The 16,657-nt window shown below is 45.0% G+C and overlaps 1 protein-coding gene and 1 long non-coding RNA gene across 2 annotated transcripts in view; both read left to right on the forward strand.

The window, feature by feature from the left end:
- The window catches only part of LOC109461959, a 19,594-nt gene extending 5,242 nt beyond the window's left edge, over window positions 1–14,352 (forward strand). Inside the window, exons 6-23 of the mRNA XM_019758438.1 lie at window positions 2,136–2,245; window positions 2,836–2,961; window positions 3,087–3,198; window positions 3,601–3,725; window positions 4,159–4,365; window positions 4,822–4,980; window positions 5,561–5,763; window positions 5,957–5,997; window positions 6,463–6,756; window positions 7,215–7,495; window positions 7,721–8,223; window positions 9,447–9,592; window positions 10,081–10,195; window positions 10,825–10,902; window positions 11,225–11,340; window positions 12,002–12,126; window positions 12,384–12,530; window positions 13,091–14,352. Of these exons, the coding sequence (XP_019613997.1) occupies window positions 2,136–2,245; window positions 2,836–2,961; window positions 3,087–3,198; window positions 3,601–3,725; window positions 4,159–4,365; window positions 4,822–4,980; window positions 5,561–5,763; window positions 5,957–5,997; window positions 6,463–6,756; window positions 7,215–7,495; window positions 7,721–8,223; window positions 9,447–9,592; window positions 10,081–10,195; window positions 10,825–10,902; window positions 11,225–11,340; window positions 12,002–12,126; window positions 12,384–12,530; window positions 13,091–13,498 (3,296 nt within the window). The 3' untranslated portion in view covers window positions 13,499–14,352. The remainder of the gene's footprint in view (window positions 1–2,135; window positions 2,246–2,835; window positions 2,962–3,086; window positions 3,199–3,600; window positions 3,726–4,158; window positions 4,366–4,821; window positions 4,981–5,560; window positions 5,764–5,956; window positions 5,998–6,462; window positions 6,757–7,214; window positions 7,496–7,720; window positions 8,224–9,446; window positions 9,593–10,080; window positions 10,196–10,824; window positions 10,903–11,224; window positions 11,341–12,001; window positions 12,127–12,383; window positions 12,531–13,090) is intronic.
- Window positions 506–2,229, forward strand: LOC109462030. The gene is made up of 3 exons (XR_002139734.1): window positions 506–564; window positions 1,386–1,513; window positions 2,136–2,229. It is a non-coding gene; the product is annotated as an uncharacterized LOC109462030 (long non-coding RNA).
- Window positions 14,353–16,657: the final 2,305 nt, after the last annotated feature.

The raw sequence follows: 16,657 nt of genomic DNA on the forward strand, positions 1-16,657 counted from the left end.
CCACCCCAATGCTGACACAATGAACAAAATAGAATAGGCACATGAAGTATGGGTGGCGTCGAATGGCCACGTGTTAAGGCCAGCGGAAATGGCTTCGCTTCCTTGTAATACTTTAATTCTCGATAACACTTAAATAGACTCCGTCTTCCAATACCGTGTGCCGTGTCCTAGACACAATGGATTAACAATCCCTTGTCCCTATATATATATATTTATGGTCTCAGACGTTTCACCTCGCCTAACCTCACCGGTCCCATAGCAGTTATGGGAAGTTATTTCACGTATTTGTAACGCCATGGAAATTTCATAAACAAAGAATATCATACAAACGTTTTGTGTTGTTATCTTTTGTGTGTTTTGGTATATTTCAAATCACACTTTTATACCGTGCACGTGCGTCGTGGCCCAATTATAAAGTGAAGGGCACAAAAGTGCAGCTTTATTCGTTTAGCCTGAGGGCTTGACTGGCGCACCTAGCTATAGGGGGGCGTGGCGCGTCTGTAGCGTGGCTTCTTTGTCACGTCTGTGGGGTTAGAAAAACCGCCATTCCCGAGTCACATACAGGTGAGAAACTGGTGTTTTATCAGAGCTTAGGACTGTAAACATGCCACAATGTTGTATAAATTTGTGAGTCTGGTTCCACCACCATGTAGTGGAACATGTAGTACAACAATGGCCATTGTGATGTTTTAACGTTTAGCGGGGCTCGTAAATTTTGTACGGTAGGGGCATTCCACGATTTTCAAATTTCATTCGTAGGGGAGTCAAGGACCAAAACCGATAAAAATTCTACATGTATGTATGTATGTATGTATGAATATATGTATGTATGTATGTATGTATGTATGAATATATGTATGTATGTATGGATATATGTATGTATGTATGTGTGTATGTATGCATGTATGTATGTATGAATATATGTATGTATGCATGTATGTATGGATATATGTATGTAATGTATGTATGAATATATGTATGTATGTATGTATGTATGTATGAATATATGTACGTATATATAACCGAGATTTCGGTAACGTATGACGCTGTATTGTATGTAAATCGTGAGATAATTGCGGTGTCTATTTACTTTCGGTAAATGGTTTTTACAGTCATAAGACAGAAGGTTCACCTTACAGTCCTTTCTATGCAGTAGTACGTGGTTTACAACAACATACATTGTCTTAAGCCATGATGTTAGTGTTAAGACTTACTTATACCAACTAGACACTACATTTCTGACCATTCCCTTGATTATTGTAATTAGACATTCGGCACTCTAGTCTGTAATTAAAACGTACCATAATTAGATAAGCAGTGTTCTTATTTTGTATCCTGACATTACGGAGTGACAGTAAGTTACCTATTTTTGCCCCCACCCGCAGGGCATGGTGTAACTAACCGGACGGGTTTGACATGGAGGCTCAGAAGCTGTTCGCGGCAGGACTGCTAGGCGGCGCTGTTGCACTGCTGCTTGCCAGCTTCTACCCGTTCGGATTACGTCACAGCAAAGGTGGGCGGTTGACGAAAGATGTATCATAATATCAATACTAGTGTAGATCTTGCTTTTATATCGTACGTTTTTTTAGAAAACATATGGCAAGTTATAATACATCGAACCCTGTCAAAATATTTTTGATAATGCGGATTTGTAGCAAATTTACAATTTGAATGTCTAATTTCCGGTCGCTTCTTCAGACCAGATTGACCAGCTTACTTGAACACGTGACCTGACATGCACATGGCCGCAGTAGTAGGCCAAAGGCGACAGGAAGCCTAAAGAGGCCTAAAGATGAAAGGGCTTCGATGCTGTTGTATGGCATAAGCTGAATTCTGGACCCTTGTTATGTATTTTATCAAAGCAACATTGATAACTAAATAACCTTTATTAATCCTGGAAAAAAGTCCTATTCCCCTATTGGCTGAGCAGATCTGACGTATCATGGTCCTATTTCCCTATTGGCTGAGCAGATCTGACGTATCATGGTCTTATTTCCCTATTGGCTGAGCAGATCTGACGTGTCATGGTCCTATTTCCCTATTGGCTGAATAGATCTGACATGTCATGGTCCTATTTCCCCATTGGCTGAGCAGATATGACGTTTCATGGCCCTATGTCCCTTTTGGCTGAGCAGATCTGACGTGCCATGGCCCGGCCGGCCCGGTCACGTGGTGGCTGGTGTACCCGGATGTAGCGCGGCAGGGATGGATGTACGTAGACAACACAAGCCCCTCGCCCATCAGGGTGAGTCAACCGGCATGTTTGTTTGTTTGTTTGTTTGTTTTTCTTAGCCATGGCTGCAGTTTCTGATAGAACTCACTGCCATAAATGTAATCTTTACCAGGCTTCGGGAGGCGGTCGGATAGAGTAGAAATTGGCCAAATAGAGAGATAACATGCCAGGGGAGTTGGTCCGCTAGAGAATACAGTTTGCCGCACCCGAAATGTGCTCTCGAGCGGACCAACTCCCCTGGCAAGTTATCTCTAAGAGTCTATATTTGACCAACTTGCACTCTTTCCAACCGCCTTCCTAAGCCTGGTAGAGGCTAGCCTCTACCAGGCGAAGTGGAACCTTCTCTCGGCGGCTATGTAGGATGGCCAGCTATATTAAAATAACGCGTTAAAAACTCTTCCCCACCGCCGCGGGGCCTGCACAGGAGGCTAGGTAGAGGCCACTAAGACGGGTTTCGAAGTTTTATCGCGATAATACAGCTGACATGTGATTGGGCCTATGCTTCGTAATGTCTAACCGACTACCCTACCCCATGCAATACCAATGGTTTGTAATGTCTAATAGCAATGTCTAACAGCACTCCCCCCCCCCCCCATGTCTAGATGGACGCCATCCCCCGGCAGTCGGATCCAGTCATCCGGACTCTCGAGCTCAACAGCGTCACACGTGACGTCAGCAGGCTGGTGTACCCTAGCGACTCGCGGAGGAACGACAGGCTAACGCCTCAGGTACGTGACAACCTTACACATCATTTTGAGGTACATGTAGTTCATAAGCAAAAACTTACGAAAGTCAGTCTACGTTTTTATGTGTCAATAAATATATGTCATTTTTCGAATCTTCCCCACCCCAGGGTTTTCTGGCCTACACCACCTATAGCGGCATCTGGGTTTCTTACGTGGGGTCAATGACCGGACAACTTGGGGATGACGCAAATAGCGTGATGACGTGTGCAACCATAAAAGGTATAGGCATAATTAAGAATTGGTACAGGGAATCTGCAGTTAGCTACTTTGAAGGACTGTGAAGGTACAGGGAATAACGCCACTGATTTCATTAGATGGGTAACATCCTTTTCCTTTTGGCATCCAAAAACCGATGCGAGCTTGCGACGAAAAAACATTCTGGGCTAAAAATGCTGCCCTCATTACGAAGTATCATGAAATCTAAATTGTCAGGAAGGTTACTTATATCAAATTTATCTTATCATATCTTGTTTTACTGGAAGACTTTGTGGTGCAAACAAATGGTAATTTGAGTCCCGGTTTCCTTCCTCTGGCAGTGTACATGTGGGCTATGTTTTCATTTTCAGTTTACCCAAAAATCTGGATGCAGAAATAGAAATTATATTGTCGTTTCTTCTTCAGGTGAGGATTCTGTGTCCCAAGCCGTTGCCATGGTGATGGCACACAACCCGAGAAGAGATGATCGTCAGGAGTCCATACTGCTGGGTCAGCAGTTTCACCTCAAGGGAGGTTTTGAGGCGCACTGGGTCAGTACAGCCTGGTTTACTCTTTTTTACTGTGTTCCGTGGAATTTTTATCCATGCAGAATCGAATGCCATAGTAAAGTCCACAAAACATGCGAAAAGACGAGAATTCTGGCTATGTCTTCAACACAGTAAAAGGAGCAAAACAGGCTGTACTGACCCATTGAGGCACACACACTGGGTCAGTACAGGCTGGTTTACCCTATTTTACTGTGTTCTGTGGAACAAATCGTTTGGATTTTTCTCCATGCAGAATCGAATGCCTTCCTAAAGTCTACAAAACACGCGAAATCTGAAATCTGGCTAATATATACTTCCTAACTAGGGTGCTTACTATGAAAAGACGTAAGTTATGTTAAGGCCTCAATTGGTAAACAACTGGTAACTGTGTGATTAAGAACAACTTATTAATTGTACGCGCAATCTGCTTCTACAGGAATGTCTGCACTCCATCCAAAGCTCCTTCTACACAAGCTGCTACCGAAGTTTGTATCTTCCGGGGGTCAGCGCTTCGGCCAGGGTCGGCAGTGCCTCGGCAAAACTCGGCGGTCGTTCGGCAAAGATCGGAAGCGGTCCGGCGAGGGTCGGCATGCGTCAAACGAAGCAACCATTGTGTATAGGAATCACCACAGCTTCAGATAAGGTGAGTTCGTTCGCCGTAGTAAAGTCAAGTAGCCCGCTGCAAAGGTGAAAAGGTTCGGAAGAGATACCGTAAGCCTGCTCCAAAGCTCTGGTAGACAATAGTGCTCATGAGATGCTTTGTTCAGCACCAAGGTCAGACACGGTTCTGGATATCCAGAAGGATGTCCATGTATATCCAGAACCGTGCCTGGGGCAAATCTACGTTCTTGGATAGAATAGAGACGATCCAGAACCATGCCTGATCCTATCCCATTTTGGCATAGAGCTAGACAGGGAAAACTCTAAATACGATTAAATGTATCTACTAGTAGGCTGTTGAAGGTCTGAACTCACTATTAATATAGCTGCATGTCATAACCGTAAACCCTTCACAGTTCACAATATCTATTTCCAACTTATGTCATCAAAGTCCTGAATGCTATTGCTAGTCTTTCAAAGATAACTTTTTTGGCAACAGGAAGGAAGTTTTCGGATAGAACTCGGAGCCTGCGCCCACGGAGAGGTCCCGACATCGCCCTCCCAGCCCCTGTTCGCCATGGTGGGAAACCCCGAGGTGACCAGCAATCACGTGGTCTGTGCCGGGAACCTACTGCGGACGGAAGGAGCGGCAGATCTGGTGAGATACTGCTGAACTATGTAGTTTTTCATAAGGGAAAAAAGTTGCTATTTTTATACTGTAGTTAATGCAGGAAATTATTGCACGTGGCCATGACGAGTTGTGCAATATTGTTTCCTTGCCCATTTACTTACCATTTACTTGCATAGAGTTTACTGTCCAAAAAGGCTGGTACCACTTTGCCTACCACAAAAGTGTAGATAATGTTGTATTTAGAGCTGTTTCTTCATATCGAGAATCGTGCTCAGATACGGTTCTGGATAGCCAATGCGTACCCATAACAATGCCTGGTGCAAATCTAGTCGTTCTTGGATTATAGCTCAAAGACTATCCAAAACCATACCTGATCCTAACCTTAACGCATTCACTCATACAACTAGATAGATAGGCACAGTTCTGGGTACGATGGACGTAGCCTGGTTACCAAACCTATTATAGCTCCCGAGTCCTCTTTGTGGAGAGGATGTAGGACTCGGGAGCTATAATAGGTTACGATGGATGTCCTGCAGCATATCCCAAACGTGTGTATACACTGCAAGATATTCAATCGTTAAGACAAGAACTTCTCCCCTTTCCTCAGCTGTGCGTGTCACACCCGGAACTGTGGCTGACTCTGCAGCAGGCCGGCAGGACGGCGCGGGCCCGGGGGAGGGCGGAGGGCGGCGCGGTACCCTGCCGGGGCCCGGCCGGGGTGCAGACGGGCCGAGACCGGGCTAAGGAGCAACCAGGCGTGACCGAGACAGGAGATAAGGCAGCGAAGGAGGAGAAGAAGAAACCTTGGAAGTAAGTGTAGGGACATTGTGAAAATATTTGTATAGCGGTAGGGAAAGCTTCAACAAACCAAGCACAACAAGAAGAGAAGTGAGAGAGTTAGTAGGAACATAATTACAGTACTCTTAGCATAGCCATGCTTTCTATTTGGCACGAAGGATTGCAATTACGCTATTGTAGTAACATCTACGTCCTTTTCCTCCAGGCAGAAAAAGTCAAAGCTCGAATACTGCGTGCAACACCAAGGTAAGGAACGACCTTACTCAACGTACGTTAGCAAATTCCATATTAATTCCAGTTAATCAGTTTATGAGCTGAAATACTATAATCAGTATAACATAATTTATATTCATAATAGATTGATCGATTGATAAATTGACATATTGATTGATTGATTGATTGATTAATTTGTAACTCAACAGTCGATCAACTTCCCCTCCCCAGTGACAGTGGAGACTCCCGAGCAGGAGTGTGCGGACCCGTGCTCGTACCAGAGCAGCAATCATATGAACTATTTACAGATACTGATCGATTGATTGATTGATTGATTGATTGATATCGATCTCTTCCCCAGTGACAGCAGAAGCCCCAGAGCAGTAATGCTCGGACCTGTGCTCCTACCAGAGCAGCAATCATAAAAACTATTTACAAATATTGATCGATGGATTGATTGGTTTGTAACTCATCGATCAACCAATTCCCCCTCCCCAGTGACAGCAGAAGCACCGGAGCAGGAGTGTGCGGACCTGTGCTCGTACCAGAACAGTAACTGCCCGCAGTTCTTCGCTGGCACCTCGTGGCCCGCCAGCAGCTACACGGCCGTAGGATCCCCCCACAGCTGCCTGGTGTGCCAGACCACCGCCGGGCGGGGCGAGCCGCTCTACGCAGCGGTGTACAACATGCGCTATCGGATCCCAGAGTACACCGCCTCCGCCATCACACGCGACCCGGCAGGCAAAACATACGACCGGCCAGACTCCGACCTCTGGTACCGCGTACAGATGGGTAAGCCGGTTAGCCATCTGGGTGGGTTACCGTTAGCAGAGGTGTTACCGTTAGCGACCTGGGTGGGTTACCGTTAGCGACCTGGGTGGGTTACCGTTAGCGAACTGGGTGGGTTACCGTTAGCGAACTGGGTGGGTCGTTTAGCGATCTGGGTGGGTTAGCTAGCCGGGTGGGTCTGTCAGTGAGCTGGGTGGGTCGGTCAGTGAGCTGGGTGGGTCGGTCAGTGAGCTGGATGGGTCGGTTAGTGAGCTGGGTACTTGTCACGGCAAAGGGATTCAGCACAAGTGGTATTTTCTATGTCCAAAGAAAAAAAGGACACATGTTCCATTTTTTTAATTCTTTACATATTCTCTAGTCTTTAGATAGTCCATGACCTGGTCTTGTTGCACAAGCTAGCAATCTTAATTCACTGGAAGATATATTTCAAACACCATTCCTTTATGGTTTGAAACAACCAGGCCTGTGCCCGTCTCAGCTCCACGAGGCCGTTGAGGACACGTGTGACAAGGACACCAGGACCTGGGGCGTCACGGGACAGGACGACCTCTGTCCTCTGCCCTCGGAGGTCACGGACATGCTGTGGCGGTACGATGGTTGTGGGAAGTGCCAGTCTCTATCCGGGGACTACAGCAGCTGCGGATACTACTTCAACAGGGGGCATCTCAACCCCAACCACATCAACGACCAGTCACCGGACGTGCAGGAGGGGACCTTCAGTTTTCTCAACGCAGCTCCACAGGTAAGGATGTTGTGCCTGTAACCATGGTGACCATGGTAACCATAGCAACCATGGTAACCATAGCAAACATTGTAACCTTGGCAACCATGGTAACCATAGCAACCATGGTAACCATAGCAACCATTGTAACCTTGGCAACCATGGTAACCATAGCAACCATTGTCACCATAAAAACAGCATGTATTGTTTGCTATTGTTTGCCATTGCCGTTTTTTTCCTGACCAGGCGGCCGACTTTAACCAGTGCATATGGCAGCCGTACGAGTGCGCGGTCGGACTGCTCGCCGAGAGAGTCTTCACCCAGGCCAAACAGGCCGGATCTGACGTCAGGAGCATCTACGTCATCACCGGAACCAGACTTGGGCGCGGCCACAAGTGGCTGAAGGGGAGGGCAGCCATCCCGGACTTCTACTGGAAGGCCGTGTGCTACCCCGGGGACGAGGCGAAGGGCGTCGCGGCGTTCGCGTTCGGGTTCTACGGCGCCAACAGGAACTGCACGCGGGTGATGAAGACGCTGGACCTGCCGGAGTTCCAAGAGTGGCTGTACCGGGGGAGCTTCGACCCGGAGAGTCAGCTGTTCCCGGGGTCGGCGTGCGCGGGAAACGTGTCCGGATGGACCGACGAGAACGGAGACGGATTCGACGCGTTCGTGGAGAAGGTCACTCCGGAATGCCGGCATGATGAGCTCGCGGTCAGGTGCCCCGATCCGGACAGGGAGGCGTGTCAGAAGTAAGTAACACTGACGAGATGTATTGAAATATTGAAGTATTTAAAAGGCTATAGTTCAAGAGTTAGGTGTAACAAGTCGTTCAGTGTAATGTAGCCAGCTGCCGCCCCGCGTGCCTGCGAAGCTTGTATGTTACGCTGAAGGGCGGTTATACCGGCTATACCGATACAGAAGCTGGTGTGTTACCCCGAAGGGCGGTTATACCGGCTATACAGATACAGAAGCTGGTGTGTTACGCCGAAGGGCGGTTATACCGGCTATACAGATACAGAAGCTGGTGTGTTACGCCTAAAGGCGGTTATACCGGCTATACAGATACAGAAGCTGGTGTGTTACGCCGAAGGGCGGTTATACCGGATATACAGATACAGAAGCTGGTGTGTTACGCCGAAAGGCGGTTATACCGGCTAGACAGATACAGAAGCTGGTGTGATAGCGCTGAAGGGCGGTTATACCGGCTATACCGATACAGAAGCTGGTGTGTTACGCCGAAGGGCGGTTATACCGGCTATACAGATACAGAAGCTGGTGTGTTACGCCTAAAGGCGGTTATACCGGCTATACAGATACAGAAGCTGGTGTGTTACGCCGAAGGGCGGTTATACCGGCTATACAGATACAGATAGTAGTGTCTATACTGACCCTTGAAGGACATGAAGATGGTGGTAACAACATTAATTCTCGTATCAATGGGAAAATGGATATAAGGCCACATATCATATTATAAGTAGCAACAATGGCCAGGTTCCCACAAGTACAAGTTTCTGCTTCTAAAGACCATCTGCCTTTTATCGTGGTAAAACGTGGTTAGATACAACAGCTGCTGAAAAGAGATGAGGCGTCGACGGGAAATGATTTATCAATCCGATGAAAATATTGACGGAATGTAAAAAAAATGTATCACAAATATAACAACGCAAAAATAGGTACATATATAAGGGAATGCTTTGCTATTAGAAAAAATACCGAAACTTGTGATTAGCCCACTCGATTGTAACACTTTATCAAAGACTTGTGCTATCCCTTATTATTTGAATAATTATGATATAGATATGCTAGGTTTTATTCGACATTACGTCTTATTCAACACACTTACTTTATTATTGTTACTCTCTTTATGTAGTTTGCCATACATTGTACCATGTGCGCAATAAAGTTCTCTATAAAGTTCTCTATAAGCAGTCTGTAAGATGTAACAGATTTATCACTTCCTCTGCACCCTCAGACCCACAAAGCCTGTAGCGCCCCCCGTCAGACCACAGGGTGACGTGCCTCCTCCATCGATGTCACAAGGCGCGGAGAAGGTAATTCCTTTTGCTGGCGACGTACCGGCGGAAGTCAGGGCAGGGGAGAAATGCGACATGCTTAAAGGTAAGTGGTTTTCAGCAAAGTTTTACATAGCATCTCATACATGCCATTTTTTGCTGACAAGGATCGAATCTAATTTATCAGACAATGAAGTAATTTAAGCATGTACTAGTGATCGACTCTATGTAAGAACCACTTAACTATTGATAAAAACCTGTACCAGTGACCACCTCTACATAAGGACCACCTGGCCATTGATATACAGTCAAACCTGTGGTAGTGACCACCTCTATATAATTACCTCCTGGCCATTGATATACAGTCAAACCTGCAGTAGTGACCACCTCTATATAATGACCATCTGGCCATTGATATACAGTCAAACCTGTACTAGTGACTACCTCTACTACTGTCCAACCTTCAGCTGGCCATTGTGGCCACTTTTTTGATGGTCCCTTAGACTATTTTCCCTATAGACCAGAGGACTGAGAATCCTATCTATATATAGAGGCAAACTGTGCCACTAATTCCAAACCTGTGTTCCCCCACAGTAACCGATGAAGCCCCAGTGGAACAGTGCATGCAGCGCTGCACTAATAACTACTTATCCTGGCAGGAATGCACCAACTTCTTCGTCGGGACGCCGTGGCCACCAAGCAGCTACAGGTAGTTAGTAGCACTAGGACGTAACTTAGTTCTTTAACTCAACCACGGACACACGCACGCATACGCACGCACACACACGCACACACACACACACAGACGCACACGCACACACACACACATACACACACACACACACACCACACACGCACACACACACACAGACGCACACAGACGCACACGCACACACACACACACAGAGACACCAGCTCCTCCAACTCTGTCCTGCCACTTGCTACATAATGTAACCCAACATCATAGGCTGCCTGCTACAGCGTCAATTACGCGACAGCCGTTTGCTATAGGTAATTTACCTTTATAAGTTATGTGTTTAAAACGGAACAAGAAGAAACGAAGCAAAACAATAAGCTTTCTTTCCAACAGTGGGACGAATTAGGGACTTATTATAGCCAATATTTTAGGCTGACTCCATCAACCTTGGTCACGGAATTGACCCGTCTACTCTTGGAACGGGACGTCAGAGACACGTGACCGTAGTACTAGCGGGTCATACGTGCCAGATAACTTGTGTCGCCCTCCGTCTCCGTTCAGGGTAGGAGACGTGGCGACACAAGTTATCTGGTACGTTTTCCTTCTGTAACGACAGGCAAATATATTTTCTTTCCACGTAGCGCTACGAATGCCGCCGCCTCCTGCCCGATCTGCCAGACGCAGGATAGCCGGTATACGGAAGTCCTGTTCGCCACCAGGTTTGATTGATTGATTTTATCAGTTTGCACATAAACAAAACAGACAATAATAATACAAAACAAGGATAAAACAGGTGCAGGAGGAGGGGAGAAGCATGGCATGCTTATACAATGCCCTCCTCCTCTAAACTATACAAAATTAAATATAATAAATAAATGGAAATAATACAATAGAAAAAATGGAAATAATACAATAAGGATGATCAAATAATGTACGGTATAAATTAATGACAATGAAGTAAGGTAATGTAAGTTACAGATAATGATTGGTATGAGTTAAAATAAGAGAACAACACTAAATGGAACTACAAATGTACTACAGGTTCAACACTGAACTCCGGATTCCGGAATACACGGCCGACGCCATCATCAGGGCCCCACACGGTCTGGAGGACCCGCGTGATGACGACGGGTCGCTGTGGAACAGGGTCCAGCTAGGTAGGCTATGGGGTCTTGTCTTGTGTCATAATTCAATGGGTGCAGCTAAACGCACTGAGTAAAAGTAGGTAGGGTCTGAGGCATTTCTCATTAGAGTGATTTAAAAATGTGCCTTATGTTTTAGACGTCTTGTTGTATGTATCCTATTTTTGCTAAGGAAGCGTTTTGGACGTTGTAATCGCGACCGGTTTGACTTTCACTCCCAAATTTGAACCGCGCTAGAAGTCTGAAGTCATGTGTTTAAGGTATGTGGTCAGGAGAAGGCTGAACAGACGGAGATAAAATCGATGACTTGTTTTTTTTTATTCCAACATTTCATGACTAGAGGCGGTGACGGCACACTCAAGTTATATCAACTTATTTTATGCCACCACCAACGCAAAGGACAAATACAGGACAGCGCAATACTCATTTTTACTTGAGTCGTGTAGAGTGCCTTTCCCAAGGGCACAAGACCGGTGGCATGTCTGAACTCGAACCCATCTAGGTTCCGAGTCGAGCACGCTGCCGCTACGCCACACAACCCCACTTCGTTTGTTTGATTGATGTGGAGGAGGGCGAAGTCTGTCTTGTTGTGACGTGACCATTTTCTGTGTCTCGTAACGTCACCATTTTTGTATGGTCAGGTATTTTAACGTCGCCATTTTGTGTGTGTCCACAGGTCTCTGCTCTTCCACGTTCCACGACCACATCAGTAAAGAGTGCGACCTCCCGGAGACGTGGTGGTGGGGCGTGACGAAGGTGTCCTCCCGCTCGTGTCGCCTCCCGTCAGACATGTACCTGCAGGTTAATATAATTTTTATTCACGTGGATTTATGAGCATTAAGACTAGGCCCGAGACCTGCATTGGTCTGTCTTGCGCTCTCGCGAGATTACCCCACTCCGTGAACAAGATGGACTGATAGCCATCGAAAATTTGGAGGTTAGTATCCTTATCCTTCCAAGTTGTCACTGATGAAAGAATTCACTAGAAACTGTATCTATACGTGACAAATGAATCTCTTCACCGATGAAATAACCTGTTGTTCATTAATACCCGACAGGAGTGCGGTGACTGCCAGGGCCTTGATGATGACTATGACGGGTGTGGGGGTTACGCGGACAGGGGACATCTCAACCCCAACGCCATCAATAACCGGGACGAGGCGTCGCGAGAAGCAACCTTCAGCTTCATCAACGTCGCACCACAGGTAGGTAAAACATGTTGTATGTACTACAGATATAGGTTAGTCGGTATTAGACAATCTGACGTCAATGCAAAAAACACGCGAAATGTATTACTAAATGGACACATTGACAGACATTAGGCTGGGTAAATCTTACGATAAAATCGAAGGCATACAATGTTAACGCATTGCCAGAGGTTAGGATGGAAATTGGCTTCCTTTGACCATAACATTAATGTAGAACTTCGATCTTAAGACACAAAATGCTCGTATTGGAGTTATAGCTTTTGTGTGACTGAATCAGCGTACAGTACCGTGGTACTTTTACATGAAAACTCCTGTGATAGCTTGTACACATATGGTGACTATTAACAGTGTATACAGATGAAAATGTCAAGCTGCAACTGAGGTAATTGTGAATGCCAACAGATCCACCCATTTATGGGATTGTACGGCCTGTCTCTAATTATTGATAGATTTCTTCTTTTTGCCTTTCTCTTTTACCTAGTATTTCAGTTCTATTTAGTTAAATGTTATATTGCATTTTCCCGTTTCTATCTTGCATTTCCCCCTTCTCTGGCCAGGATCCGAGTTTTAACCGGCACGTGTGGGAGAGTTTTGAGGAGAAGGTTCGGTACAAGGCGGAGGAAGTCTACCGAAACGCCGACGCTGCCGGCTCTGATCACAAGACGCTGTACGTCATCACGGGCACCAAGACGGGCCCTGGGCACGAGTGGCTGAAGGGCCGGGTGGCCTTCCCGGATTACTTCTGGAAGGCCGTGTGCTACCCCGGGGACGAGAGCTCGGGCCTGCGGCCGTTCGGGGTTGGGTTCTACGGGAGGAACGTCGACTTTACCGAGGTGGAGAACATGGTTTCTCTGCCCCTGCCCGAGTTCGACAAATGGCTGTACGACGGCGGGAACGAGCACATCTTCCAAGGCTCCGTCTGCGCTACAGATCATGTAGATAAATGGTACATAGAGAATGAATAGTGGCTTTACAGCCATAGCCACAATACCTATTACAACGTGAATCCTCTATGGGCTTTGTCTATAAGATATATACGGCTCCTTTTGTGCTACTGATAAGGGAACGAGCACATATTTCAGGGCTCCGTCTGCGCTACAGATCATGTAGATAAATGGTACATAGACAATGAATAGTGTCACTAGCTACAATGCTTAGGCTAATCGTATCCTTTCGCTGTATGATGGCAGTTTTAAGATTGCATTTTACACAGTTTTGTTTGTGCTACTGACGAAGAGAAATATTGCATAGAGAGAGAATAGCTTTGCAGTAACTACGATGCTTACGCTGGTCATATCCCTTTCCCTGTAACATGGCAGATGGAAGACATTTTGTGCGGTTTTTGTTTGCGCTAACGACGCAGAGAAATGGTACATAGAAAACAGATGTGTTTGGTAGTCTAAGCTTGAGGGAGTGTTTGAATCTGTAATGCAAAGCCGATATCATCAGTCTTTAGTGTAACTCAAAGGTACGTGGCGGCACTGACTACGTCATATCGAAAAATGTGTCACTTTATTTTACATATAGCTCTAGTTATCTGCCGTACTTGGTGGTAACGGAATCTACTCTGTGATAGTCCTTAGCTTTTGAACACATCAATGCACGGATATTACGTTTTAAGACTGTTTTAGAAATATTTTGTATTTTAGCGCTGACCATCAATCATGGTCTTCCGAATTATTTTTACAACACGAGCAAAGCAGAAAGCTAATGGTTGCCGTTGGCGATGTAAATAACTATATTACATATAGGTAAATCTTTTTGTATTGTTGGATAAATACCAAATTTGCGAAATAAGCGGGAAATAAAACAGGTCGAAAATGACACAAGTCACAACTTGTATCCTTTGTGATTTGTTGCCTAGCTAAGCGTACTGTCTTTCTCCATACGCCCAGAATCTTTTTTTCAAAAACGGATGAAGACTCATCTCAAACTGGGTTACATACACACAGTACCTTACGATCAGCAAAATGATAAGATATGAGGTTCAGAATATCTTAAATGGAACCAAATCATACATTACAAACTATGTACACAGTACTACGCACCTGTGCAGTACCTGTAATTTAGAACTAGGCATCTTCAATGTTTAAACTTACAGTAAAAAAGATACCAATGCTCCGTAGATCATACGCAGAAAATTTGTTTTCTTTGCAATTAGTTTGAACATAATTATTTTCTGCAAATGAGAACGGTTGCCACCGATCAGAACATTGCATTACATGAGCACAAACAGCCCAGCGAAGCATGTATGGCAAATGTACCGACCTATGACCTTATGCTTGTACCCGTCTGTATACGCACATAACCTTATCCAATTACATAACAGTCAGACCATACCATCTGTTTAAATAATGGCAGTAATGTGTAATATAACAATCCCCTTTCTTTCGCGTTCATGAAACTAAACTTCTGCAAGTCTCTACAGAACTGATTAGCCTGTCTCAAACATTTATGGAAGACTCTCGTAGCCCGTAAGAAGTCGTAAACAGGAAGATATTTTGGGGACAGTATGGCAGGTAGACCTCCAGGTGTGGCCGAGCCTTTTGTTCTTGAGTAAACTGCATGGTGCTAGCCTCCTTCGCAGACTTGTAGGATGCAGTGTTTTTATTATTATTATTTTTTCGGTGAGCGACGGGAGTTAAGCCGCGAAGGGACGATTTTGCCGCCGAGGGAGTTTTGTCGCTCCCGGCAAAACTTCCTCGACGGCAAAATCGTCCCTCCGCGGCTTAACTCCCGTCGCTCACCAAAAAATAAATACCGCACCCTAATAGTCTGCGAAGGAGGCTAGCATGGTGCAACGTTACGCCTTACCCCCATAGAAAAACAGACAAAGACGCCAGTGTTACGTTACGTTCCCCATTTTCTCCTGCGTCACACGTACACCCGTTACTGAACACCCAACGTCAGTGTGAAAGGTTGAAGATTTTCCTCATAAAAGGTGAGTAACAAATGCATTTTATTACCTCTAGTTCTTTTTTACCTCATCATTACGTACATAGCCACTGTGTGTTCTCAGTAGCATGCATAGAATCTATTTAAACAATGGTAAAGACGTAACATTTTTGGACCAGCAGAAAAATTCAAATTCCTACACAGAGTAGAAAAAATACAACATATAAACCTCATAAAAAGCATTCAAATCAAATTACATGATATTTGATAAACTGCAAGTCATAGAAAGAATGGAGGAAAGTGGACTATTTTCATAACATGATAACTAGAGGCAGTCTGAGCAACGCACAGGGATCCTAACACTCACTGAAGATTTAACGGTAAACAAACGTGTGAACTTCATAGCAACAATCAAAGCCATGCAGCATCCCAATAATATTCCAGCAATCCCATGGAACTCCTAATCTACGTGTAAGGCCACCAAATTTTGAGAGGACATGGATTAAAACGAAGTCATTATGGCTAAACAAAAATCATAGTCAATGTATAAACATGTTGTCCAACAATAACTGGACATCTGCAGAATTGAAGATAGGATATAAAAAACTATTGTCTATTGCTAAAAACACCCTCTAACGTAAACACACACAGCCAACACTGGGTGGTAAATCCCTGACGTATCGCTTTTTGGTACTCTCCAGAAACTTATCCAATAACACAACAGTCAAATCATTCAATCAATCTGTTTAAATGGGGGAACAAGTCAGTTATATTAAAAAATCTTCGTCGTATGTATTAAACTGTACTTTAATATATCTCCCCAAGGCGATCTGGGGCCAGTAAAACTTATTTGATTGTTAAAGTCAATTTTCTGGTAATTTTGTAATGTAGTAAGTTAATCCCATCCCATAGCATACTAATATCTGTGAGGTAAACAAATGCGATGTCGCTAATAGTTGCTTGTTTGATTGTTAAAGACCACGACGATTGTTTCATGTCAGGTTGGGTCTAACTATTTACTGGTGGTACCAAAAATCACTCCTTACGTAGCTTGATTTTGGGGTATTTCCAATACTTCAGGCATGACAAAAATGTGGTAAGAAATGGCAGTAAATGTCTATATTAGACATATTTCCTCATCCAGAATTCTTTTTGGGGGTTTTGTGGCCATGAAATTACATTGGATGAAGCCGTAAACAAGAGAACTTTTGTGTGTGTGTGGGGGGGGG

The sequence above is a fragment of the Branchiostoma belcheri genome, unplaced genomic scaffold (genome assembly GCF_001625305.1).
Source record: "Branchiostoma belcheri isolate BF01 breed outbred unplaced genomic scaffold, Haploidv18h27 scaffold98, whole genome shotgun sequence".
Lineage (NCBI taxonomy): Eukaryota > Metazoa > Chordata > Leptocardii > Amphioxiformes > Branchiostomatidae > Branchiostoma > Branchiostoma belcheri.